This window comes from Rhinoraja longicauda, chromosome 35, assembly GCF_053455715.1.
Source record: "Rhinoraja longicauda isolate Sanriku21f chromosome 35, sRhiLon1.1, whole genome shotgun sequence".
Taxonomy (NCBI): Eukaryota; Metazoa; Chordata; class Chondrichthyes; order Rajiformes; family Arhynchobatidae; genus Rhinoraja; species Rhinoraja longicauda.
Window position 1 is genome coordinate 16,010,539 of NC_135987.1, and position 12,177 is coordinate 16,022,715.

Here is a 12,177-nt window from a genome sequence, read left to right on the forward strand (position 1 = left end):
GATATTAGATATTAGATAATCATATTCTGTCACACGCATCCATCTTCAGGCCTGCTCAGCCCAGAGGTGTGCCACATTTAATTTAGAACTTGTGTTGTGATTTTTTCCCCTCTCTCTCTCTCTCTCTCTCTCTCTCTCTCTCTCTCTCTCTCTCTCTCTCTCTCTCTCTCTCTCTCTCTCTCTCTCTCTCTCTCTCTCTCTCTCTCTCTCTCTCTCTCTCTCTCTCTCTCTCTCTCTCTCTCTCTCTCTCTCTCTCTCTCTCTCTCTCTCTCTCTCCTCTCTTCTCTCTCTCTCCTCCTCTCTCTCTCTCTCTTCTCTCTCTCTCTCTCTCTCTCTCTCTCTTTGTCTCTCTCTCTCTCTCTCTCTCTCTCTCTCTCTCTCTCTCTCTCTCTCTCTCTCTCTCTCTCTCTCTCTCTCTCTCTCTCTCTCTCTCTCTCTCCTCTTTCTCTCTCTCTCTCTCTCTCTCAATATGAAGCCCCAGGGGCTAGAGAATGCATTTGCAAAGAAGGTAAATCATATAGGTGAATTTAACAATAATTTCCAACCTCTCTGTACAAATGAATACTTTGTCATGTCATTACCAGAAAGCTTTCCACATTTTTGTATTGTTAACCCGGGAAGATGCTGTTTTCTCTGTATCTATGTTGAGTTTATATTCTGATGCTATTGGGCAGCAGAGTCACATGTTGTGCTTACTTCTCAAACAATATAATAGGCACACAAACTTTCAATTCTGTACCAAGAACTTAAAGACTCAACATGTATATATAATGTATTCTGGTTTATAAATAATCTCAAAGTCATCACATCAACCTGCTCATTTGGAGAACCTGCTTTTCAGGTTTCAATGTTATCTTGCCACGCTCTTTCCCATTCCAATGTAGCTGGTGTCCCACTCACAGTGGGTATACACACCTACAGAAGATGGGCACTGCTTTGTGTTACGATCTAAGACAGGCAAGGGCAAATTGGCAGTTAGTTTACTCTCCATCCTTGTGCCATCCTTCATTTAAAATCTAAGATCATGGAGAAAGCAAGAAGCATTTTAAACTAAAACAAGTGTGTTTGGATAATTCTTTATATTGTGCATAACAGAATTTCATGTGTGGCTTGAGAATTTCATGAGAATCAGATAGCTACTGAATCCTCTAGTCTGAAATATCTCTCGATTCATACAGGGAGCAGTTGTTAAATTCAGTGGGATGAACACATAATGTTACACAATCTGCATATGTTACACTCCATTTTTTGTAATGATTTGTTCATGTGCATGACATAGCCTCCAGAAAGCAGGGCCATGGGAAAAAAAAGACCTTTGCAGGAAATTAGAGAGCTAGACAAAAATTGCACCCTGTGGAAATTAAATCAGATGAAAATACTTTGCATTCTTGATATTTGTTTACAATTTCATGTTATTACCATCAGTCCATTCCCTCCACAGATGCTGTCTGACCTATTGAGTTCCTCCAGAGCTTTATCTTTTGTCGATTTTATAACTGTTGTCAGAATAAAGTAATTCCCCAGAAAAATGAAGACATAGGGAACTGCAGATGCTGAATTCTCGCGTGGAATACAAAGTTTTGGAGTAACTCAGTGGGTCAGGCAGCATATCCAGACAACATGGATAGGTGACATTTCGGGTTAGCACCCTTCTTCATAGTTCCTTAGAAACACTGATGCTGTGCTTTGAACTCCCAAATTTATTTATTTGAGGGTAGGCACAAATTGATGGAGTAACTCAGCGGGACAGGCAGCATCTCTGGAGAGAAGGAATGGCTGACATTTCAGGTCAAGACCCTTCTTCAGATTGATTTCTTTGAGATTTGTTTTATCCCATAAAAAGACATGAAGTAACTCAATGTATCGAGCAGCGTCTCTGGGAAACATTAATAGGTGACTTTTCAGGTCAAGACCCTTCTTCAGACTAATTGTGGTGGTAGGGGAGAAAGCTGGAAGAGAAGAGGGGCAGCCTATTAAAAAACTCACATGTATCCACCTATCACTCATCAGGCTTTGTCCTGCCTCTCCTTCCCTATCCCCCCCACTCCACCACAATCAGTCTGAAGAAGGGTCGCAACCTGAAACATCACCTATTCATGTTCTCCAGAGATGCTGGCTGACCCTTTGAATTACACTAGCACTTTGTGTCTTATTTTGTAAACCAACATCTACAGTTGCTTGTTTCTACTTTGTTTTATCCCGATCCTTTACAGATGCATTCACAATGATTTTTAGTTCTTTTGCTTGCACAGTATAAATCTGGGTATATAATTCCATGTTACTGTATATAGTATTTGTCTTAATCCCAAGTTTAGTGTAAATTTCTTAAAAGATAATCCACCTGCACTATTAGACTCCCATGAAAAGAAATAGTTACAGCATGTCAGTTTTATAAGAGTACTTTCTTATGGGTTGCATACTGTAGGAAAATTATTCCCAGACAAAGAGGAGACAGCTCGGTAATTCCACTAAAGTAATACCTAGCAAATGCACTGTTAGTGACTCCAATGGTTTTTGCTCATGGAATTTGAATGTGCTGAACTTCCTCTATCTATTTTGTTTACTGGAGAAATATTGCCCTGGTTATCTGGGGGAAAGCATTCTACATTTGCTAAGTCATTATCAATTCTCTCTTTAGTTCTACTTCCTCCACTCATTAAATAGACTATTTTCTGAGCAAATTGACTGTTCCCAGTCCAATAGATTGTTTTCCTTTAATCCAGCTCCCTGCATCATTACACATCCAGCTCATGTCTAATACAGAGTTGGTGATACATAATCTGTGAGAAGTTGGACTCGAATTTATAAAAGTAAACATCCGTGAAGTTGTAAGATTTTGGATAAAGCGTGAGTGGCCTAGCTTCCAAATGTGTTTGTAACTGGAAGACATATCTCCGCTGCCCACTGTATTTGGATAGATTAAAAACATTAGAAGTGGACTGCTTCTGATTACTCCATATTAGAAGAGGCATTCTTTGCTCAACCCTGGCTTATGTCACTGTAATTGACTTCACAGAGGTTACCTTGGAGCTGGAGGAATAGGAGATGATGGAAAGTTCTCAAATTGTACTGGAGGGGCAGCGGGTTATATTGACAAATGGCTTCTGGGGACAAATCACATCTACAACTGGCCCACTTGCAAGGTAATGTCTCTGTGGTAGTCATGGACTGCCTTGCAATGAATTAAACTGAGATCCTTGTCTCTAAAGTGCAGGAAGCTATGCTGGACTGATAGGGAGGGGAAGATGGGCCTTAGGTCATTGATTCAGCCAATGACCTTTCCTTTTGAAGTGGAGAATCTTACATATGTGACATGTTTTCGGCAAGTAAGGAGACTGAGAGAAGAAGGAGAACAGAAAAGAAGAAAGAATGAGGTTTATGCTTGGGTGAAGGGCAGGATCGTTCCCAGCACCCATTGACTGCAAAAATGAGACCAGATGTTAGAATTTGATACCAAATCCAATGCGATATGATGTGTTTCATTAAATAAAAGGGCTGCTTTCCCTCCGTTCAACTTCATTCGTTGTCAAATTTTAATCTTGTGCACATGGATTAGAAGCAAGGCAAGTTTGTTAAGCTCAAAGAAAGGAAAACAAAATGCTGGTGTGACTCAGCAGATCAGTCAGCATCTCTGAAGAACATGAACAGATGACATTTTGGGTCGGGATTGAAGAAGGTGAGTCTGAAGAAGGGTCCTGACCTGAACCTTACCTATCCATGTTCTCCAGAGATGCTGCCAGACCCACTGAGTTACTCCAGCATTTTGTGTCTTTATTTTTGTAAACCTGCATCTGCAATTCCTTGTTTCTTCAAAAATTTTATGGAGTTTACCAAGAATGCACGTACCTCAAATCAAGAAAGAAACTGCAAATAAAAACAGAAATTGCATTTCAGGCAGCACATGTGGAGAAAGAAACTAAAGTTAATTTTCAGGCATATTAAGTCCCATAGGATCTATGATGAGTTGGTAAATTGAATCAAAATTAGCCTGCTCATAAAAGACAGAAGGTTGTGGTAAAGGGCTCTTCCTCTGACTGGAGGTATGTGACCAGTGGTATTCCACAAGGATCAGTGCTAGGACACATTAGAGGCAGGAAACATGTTCCCAATGTTGGGGGAGTCCAGAACCAGGGGCCACAGTTTAAGAATAAGGGGTAGGCCATTTAGAACAGAGATGAGGAAAAACTTTTTCAGTCAGAGAGTTGTGAATCTGTGGAATTCTCTGCCTCAGAGGGCAGTGGAGGCCAATTCTCTGAATACATTCAAGAGAGAGCTAGATAGAGCTCTTAAGGATAGCGGAGTCATGGGGTATGGGGAGAAAGCAGGAACGGGGTACTGATTGAGAATGATCAGCTCGAAGGGCCGAATGGCCTACTCCTGCACCTATTGTCTATTGTCTCTTGTCTATTGACCTATGGTGTTTGTAATATATATTAATGATTTGGATAACAATGTCAGTGATTTGATAAGTAAGTTTGCAGATGACACAAAAATTGGTGGAGTTGTGGACAGTAAGGACCATGAGACCATGGAACTCATCACAGTGTAGGCATCTTTGAACAGTATGAATAATTTCGCACACTCCTATATTTATCTTATATTTTAGGTGCTGTATCACACTACTGAGCCTTTCGATCCTGAAGGAATCCTGGGAACAATCAATTCAGTTCTAATGGCTTTTATTGGATTGCAGGTAAGAATGATGAGCAAACTTCACCTACATCAATACTTGTTTCAGGTTTAAATTGATATTCCCTAATTCAAAAGTCCCAGTTCCAGAATTTCATTTCCGATCATTTTCGTAAAACATCCTTCTATCATGAAATTAATTATATAACAGTGCTATAATGAAAATGAAAAGCAAATGAAAATTTCTAGAAAAGATCATTCATACAAATTCTCTATCAAGGTTCGCTGGAAGAAAACAGTTATAAGTGTGCTTTGTGCAGTAACTTAGTTTCCCCAATTTTGTTTCTCGTGGCTATGAGTTTACAGCAGCAACCCACTTCCTTCACAGAGGGCACCAAAACTGAACACAACGTGATATGGACGATTTCTGAGGAAATGTTAAAACAGTTTTAGTTTATTGGTCACATTAAAAGAGTAGCTTCCAGAGGCTAGGCAATTGGAAGACTTAACTGCAAAACTACTGGATTGTTGTAAAACTCCATCTGGTTTACTGAGGCCTTCTAGACAAGGAAGTCTGCCATCCTTATCTAGTCTGGCCAGCATAATCCTCCAAATCCACCAGCTATGTCCATACCCTGTAATTAAAATACATATTGCAGTTAAAGGAGAAGCTAATGTGAAAGAAATTCAAGATAAGGTATTTTACTGAGTCATTTGGCCCATTGAGTCCACACACCATCAAACCATCTCACAATCACAATCACAATCACAATCACAATAATACTTTATTAGCCAAGTATGTTTTGCAACATACGAGAAAATTCACTTGTCATACAGTCATAACAATAAAAAGCAACAGGACACACAAAATACATTTTAACATGACCATCCACCACAGTGACTCCCCCACATTCCTCACTGTGATGGGAGGCGAAAAAAAGTTCAATCTCTCCCTTCTACACTAATCCTATTGTTTTTATATTCCCCACGCTCCCACCAACTGCTCGTAGATTCTACCACTCACGCACATACCAGGGGCAATTTACGATGGCCAATTAACCTCCCAACCCACACACCTTTGGGATGTGGGAAGAAACCAGAGCACCCGGAGAAAACCCATGTAGTCACAGACTCCACACGGGTGACACCAAGGTTAAATCTGGGTCACTGGGGTGTGGAACAGCAGCTCCACTAGCTGCACCAGTATACCGCCAAGTCTGTTTAACAGGGCAACAGGATGACAAGCCTAGCAATGAAACATGGGGAGGTACACATAAAAGCTAGATCAGAGCAGGGTTTTAAAGTGGAGGTTTAGATAGGGATTATATGACCCTGGTATTGTTATCGGTATTGTTGTATTCCCGTCATAAGTACCGAGATACAGTGACAAATTTTGCCTAGTGTGTAATCCAGTCAAATCATACCATACATGAGTACATCAGTTATGGCAGAGAAAATAAACAGATTACAAAAGTATTATAGAGTTAAATTGCAGATGACAATGTTGCATGGACTGCAACAAAATAGAAGGAAGATTGAAAATTCATCCTTAGCATTTGAGAGACTGATGACAGAGATGAAACTGTTCTAGGGTCTTCACTCTCACTTTTTTATATCTCCTGCCCGATGGGAGAGGAGAGAAGAGAGATTGACCAGGGTACAATTGGTCCTTGATTATGTTAGTGCTTTCCAAAGGCAGTATGAAGTATAAATGGAGTAGACTGGGTGGTGTGGGGGTAGAAGGAACAGTTGGTTTGTGTGATGGACTGAGCTGCATTCACAATTCTCTGTAATTTCTCGGGGCCTTAGGCAGAGCAGTTGCCACACCAGCTGTGATGTGGTTGCATCACCAGAGTGCATCTGCAGAAATTGGTATAAAACTTTTGAGACATGCCAAATTCTCTTAGTCTTTTACGGAAGTAAAGGCAATGGTGTGCTTTTATTAGGTGGTAGCATCAATATGGTTGACCAGGACTTATTGTTGGTGACACTTATACCTAGGAACTTGAAGCTCCTGACTATTTCCACATCAGCACCATTAATGTAGACTGGGGCATGTTCGACACCATTTCCTTCATCTGGCTGATATTGGAGGAGAGGTTATTTTTTCTGAACATCATGTCACTAAGGTCTCTATATTCTTCCTGCACTCATTGTTTTAAGATCCATGCCATTACACTGGTGTCATCTGCAAACTTGTAAATAGATTGGAACAGAATTTGGCCATACAGGTGTGAGTGTATCGGGAGTATACCAAGGGTTGACAATGCATCCTCGTGAGGCACCGGTGTTCAGAATTATTGTGAATGATGAGTTGACGCCTATCCCTACTGATTGTTATCTACGGGTCAGGAAATCAATGATCCAGTGACAGTGGGGAGTGCCACGAATTTGGAGTTTAGGCAGCTGAAGACATGGTTGCCACAAGTGGGATGGGATTACAACTGAGGCCAGAATTAGTGAGTCCACAAGCTTGAAGTGAGACTGGGGAAATTGTATGACTGCGAGAGGATACAGAGATAAGGTGGCACAAGAGTTTAATATCATTTGAAGACAGGATGAGTGTTTGAGGTATTGGTAGACCTTGGTCAAAGCAGGTCACGGTAGTGGTGACTGGCGTTCAAGAAGTGAAATAGGTTAGGTGATACCTACTTTCAAATACATTGGAAAACTAGGACCTACAGGTCAGCCAGTCAGAGCTCTAAGTAAAGAACATCTTTACTGAAATAAATTCTGGGAATCATGCATGGTTGAGCCAAATAGAGATATTCAAGATTCAAATTGTGCGATGCAATGAAAGCACATGGGCATGCAGGTTTCACATGAAGACTTTAAGCACAGGCAGCGTGAACTTCGATGCATCTAATGACCTGTACCTTGTGGGAAGGAGATCCAGTTTTTGAAATGGTGATAATCAATTGCATGCGGTGCCATGTGTTTCGTGCTGTGTTCCCTCCTGCTCTGTACACGATGAAATGTCTCCTGTGGAAGCTCCCACTCAGAGGAAAATAAATGAGGTGCTGCTCTTAATGCCTTTCAGCTGTTCCTCTCCCTCCTACAAAAAAATAGAGACATTTTCTTCCAATCTGCAACACAGAAAATGTGTCCAAGGTAGAGACTTGTATGCGTGCTGGTGTCCCTAATGTCTTCCTTTGTACTTTAAAATATCTAATCAAAGCGGTCAGAATACAGCCAATGCTTGAATCTTTTTGTTCAGGATAATGTGAAGGGCATGATGTCACAACAAAGCAGACACACAGACAGTTTGCACAACCTCTCCGACCTCGAGCTGCTTTTAAGATTACAGTCTGTTGAATATTGCCCAGCGTTCACTTCTGGCTATCTATAATAGTACGTGTCCTGCAGAACATCAAGTAATTGAGCAAGGGATTGATGTTCTGCATCTTCTGTAACCATATTGATGATGCTTCTGTGGGAATGAACTGGAGTTGTTGTACATAGATTATCTTGACCTTTCTCGTTGTCCTGTCCATTTAAAATGTGCTTTTAATGTAGAGTAAATGGGAGCTGGAGCCCTCAGCTGTGGTACATCCCCCATTCAAGGCATCTGTGAAGACAGGTTTTGATGGATTCTGAAGACAACTTGCTGCACACTCCTTGAGTAGACAAGGTGTCAGAAACATGCACAGCCAGTGAAAGACAGGAATGCCTGCTGAGCATTTCCTTTTCCTTATTCAGTTCTCAGGATCAGAGCGTCACTGGGAAAGACATTTATTACCCATTCTTAATTGCTCTTGCGAAGGTGGTTGTGCACCACCATTTTGAATTGCTGCAGTTCCTTTGATGAAGGTAATGTGGTCGAGAATGGAGTTCCAGACTTTATTCTCAATGATGATAAGGGACTAGTGATTTCCAAATCAGAATGGTGTGCAACATCAAGGGGAATCTGTATTTGATGGTGTTCATGTGCACTCGATTAGTATTATACATAGCGGGGTTGGAAGATGCAGTTGGAGTATCCTAGGCAAGTAACTGGAGTGCTTTGTAGATGATGCATTTTGGGTCAGTGTTGGAAGGAATGAATTAAGTGTTACTGGAGGTGTTGTCTCCAGGCTCCTGATTAGTGCTGGTGGAAGGTATTCTAGGTGTTGTGAAGTGGCTCACTTATCACAAAGATAATAGCACCTGACCAATCTTTGTAGTGTGCTCTTTATACCGCTGGTCCAGTTGAGTTTCTGGTACACAGAGACCCACCGTTTGTTGAAGATGGGGGACTTGGCAGGTGTAATGCCGTTACATGATAAGGGCAGGGTAGATTCATTCTTGTCTGGCATATCTGTGGCCCAAATGTTACTTGCCACCAAACAGGCCATGTCTAGATGTTCTCCAGATCTTGCTATTTGAAGGCATGCACTCTGTATTTGCCAAGAAGTTGCAAATGGTAGTAAACATTATCTAATTATCAGTGGACATCCCCACTTATAACAGAGGGAGGTTCATTGAGAGGGCAGCTAAAGTTGGTTGGGCCTAAAACACTGTCATGTGGAATTCCTGTATTAATGTCCTGGTCCAAACAGATTGACCATAAACATGAACTACATCTCCTGTAGCCTTTTCTTACTCTCTAACTGATCCCATTCACTCATTGACCATGATAACTGTGTTTGCAGTTTATCAGCATGGTCATCTCAGCTTCTCCCACTCTCCCTGCAGTTTAGCAAGATTCTTTTGTCTCCTGCCCAATTCTGGTGAAGAGTCTTTGACCTGAAACATAAGCTCTGCTTCCTACAGATGTGGCCTGAACTGCTGAGTGATTCCAGCACTTTCTGTTTTTATTTTGGTCCACATTATATATTAGTGCATGTACAGCCGTGTTAGCCAAAGGTTACACTTTGTCACTGAATCAGTGTTCACCCAATCCTAATGTAAGATAGATGATGACAAATTTCCTTCATGCTGAGTGGTAAACCCATCGACCCTGTTAATGTAACCTGACACATTGTGCTGGGCTTGGGTTGGTGTATGTTATGCTGAAACACATTGGCTCAGTTTTATCCAGATTCATGTGGCTTGGAATCAGTGGGAAAGGGTGTGGGGCATAACCAGAGACGGGAGAGTGATTTTTCGATGTCCATTTAAAGTTTGATTCAGTGCCAGCATCAAAGTGCGATATCAAAGATCATAAGACGCAGGAGCAGAATTAAGTCATTTGGCCCATCGAATCTGCTCCGTCATTCGACTATGGCTGATTTATTTCCCGCTCAACCCCATTCTCCTGGCTTTTCTCCGTAACCTTTGGCACCCCGACCAATCAAGAACCGATCAACTGTTGTTTTAAAAAATACCCAATGACTTGGCCCCCACTGTTGCCTTCGCCACCCTCTGGCTAAAGAAATACTTCCTCATCTCCATTCTAAAGATATGTCCCTTCATTCATACTTTACAATAAGAAAAGAAGATCTGGTTCATGTTCCTGGCACAAGTATGGCACAATGTATTTGGTTCAGGCTGTCTCTGGAAAAGAAAGTAAGTCGTTGGACTGGAGTCAGGATTCGACTGGGTGGAGTTTTATATTTTAAAAACTGAGTAAACAGATTATGGGTCTATGTCACAGTTCGTATACACAGTATTGTATAAGTTCAATATACAATACTCTGTGTTGTATAAGTTCACAGAGTAAACAGTCTATATACAGTGCAGTAATGATAACTAAGATGATATGTGCAGAACATTTTACAAAACTGACATTTTGACTCTGAATGCTTAAAGGCAAAAGCCTGCATTTCATGCGGTGGTAAAGTTAATGATACACTTTTCAAGGTTATGGCATGCATTGATAAGCAGTTGTCCAGCTGAGTAATCAACAGAATGTAGTGGATAGGTTAATGAAAGCCCATGAAGGGAGAGACATTGACCGCCAATGTATATAATGATACTCAATCATCAGCCATTTAAATCAGAGGAATAGGACTGAACCCTTTAACTCTTCGAGCATGTGTCACCATTCAATGTGATCATGAATGTTTTACAATCTACCTCCATATTCTTGCCTGTGCCACATATTCCTTTGTTCTGTAAAAATCTATCAGTCTCAAATGTAAGATTAACAATTGAACTGTCATTAATGGCAATTGGCAAATAAATTTGTAAACTTCTACACTCGTGGAAGGGTCTTGAACCTGAAATACTAACTCCGTTTTTCATTCCACACGCAAGCTGCATGAACCACTGGGTTTTTCCAGTATTTTCTGTAATTATTTCAGATTTCCAGTATTCAAATTATGGGTCTGACATAGATGAATTTACAGCCTTTATTTTGGTGGAATTAGTTTGAGTATATTGGCCAAATTAAAGTTATAGTTCAACTGGACGGTTCATATTCAGTTATAGAATCAAAGACCTTGTGATATGGAAGAAAGAAGAGACTATTCAGACAATATATTTGTGCTCATTGCTTTATTCTTTTGGGGGATCTGGGTGTTGCCTACAAGAGCATTGTTTATTGTGCCTACTCTTCTTCCCAACAAAATAACAGATTTGCTTTCATAGAATCTTGGATTTTTAAATTCAAAATCCACATGCTAAAGCTGTGTATAAAGTTATGGCCGGATAAAATAATATTTCAAATTGTCTCTTGGTGTTTTGACAATAATCCTGAGTAGTTTAGGAAGTTGTGGTTTTAAAGCACTGGAAGGGGTGGGAATTCAGTCTTGTTCACTAACACAACACACTCATCGAGTCTTCCTCTACGATATGATCAATTTGAAATTCATTTCAATGTTTTCAATGGAATCAAATTTTGGAAGCGGTCTATAATATGCAGCCACCATTACAGTCATAGAGTGATACAATGTGGAAACAGGCCCTTCGGCCCAACTTGCCCACACCGACCAACATGTCTCAGCTACACTAGTCCCACCTGCCCACGTTTGGTCCATATCCCTCCAAACCTGTCCTCTCCATGTACCTATCTAACTGTTTCTTAAACGTTGGGATAGTTCCAGCCTCAACCACCTCCTCTGGCAGCTTGTTCCATGCACCCACCACCCTTTGTGTGAAAAAGTTACCCCTCAGATTTCTATTAAATCTTTTCCCCTTCACCTTAAACCTATGTCCTCTGGTCCTCAGTTCTCTTACTCTGGGCAAGAGGCTCTACCTGATCTATTCCTCATTATATTGTCCAATTAGCATTTATGACCAAAGGTTTATTTCCTTTCTGTCTTCAGAGAAGGATAGAATTGTTACAGAGTATAGCAACAAGGAACTGCAGATGCTGGTTTTGAATTGTTTTTTATAAACTGTCACAGCATAGACAGACACCATTCAGCCAGTTGAGTTTGTATAAGAGCAATGCAGTCCGCTCTTCTCCCCCTCCTCTTCCTTCTCCACAGCTCAATAAATTATTTCCTTTCAGATATTTAACCTACTCCCCTTTAAATGTTACAATCGGATCACTCCTGTCTCTGGTGGTGCAGTCAAGGCCTTGCTGTTTGCTCTTCAGATGAGTTTCACCTCATGCCATTTCTGATTATGCCAAAAATCCTCATTTTAACTCAATAATAGTAATTAATTAGGTCTGTGATTTTC

General features: G+C 40.8%; 1 protein-coding gene across 1 annotated transcript in view; it reads left to right on the plus strand.

Annotated features, from left to right (window-relative positions):
* Positions 1 to 12,177, plus strand: part of LOC144609965 (heparan-alpha-glucosaminide N-acetyltransferase-like) — a 198,711-nt gene that overhangs the window by 148,429 nt on the left and 38,105 nt on the right. The window contains exons 13-14 of the mRNA XM_078428374.1: positions 3,017 to 3,143; positions 4,607 to 4,693. Coding sequence (XP_078284500.1) covers positions 3,017 to 3,143; positions 4,607 to 4,693 — 214 coding nt within the window. The remainder of the gene's footprint in view (positions 1 to 3,016; positions 3,144 to 4,606; positions 4,694 to 12,177) is intronic.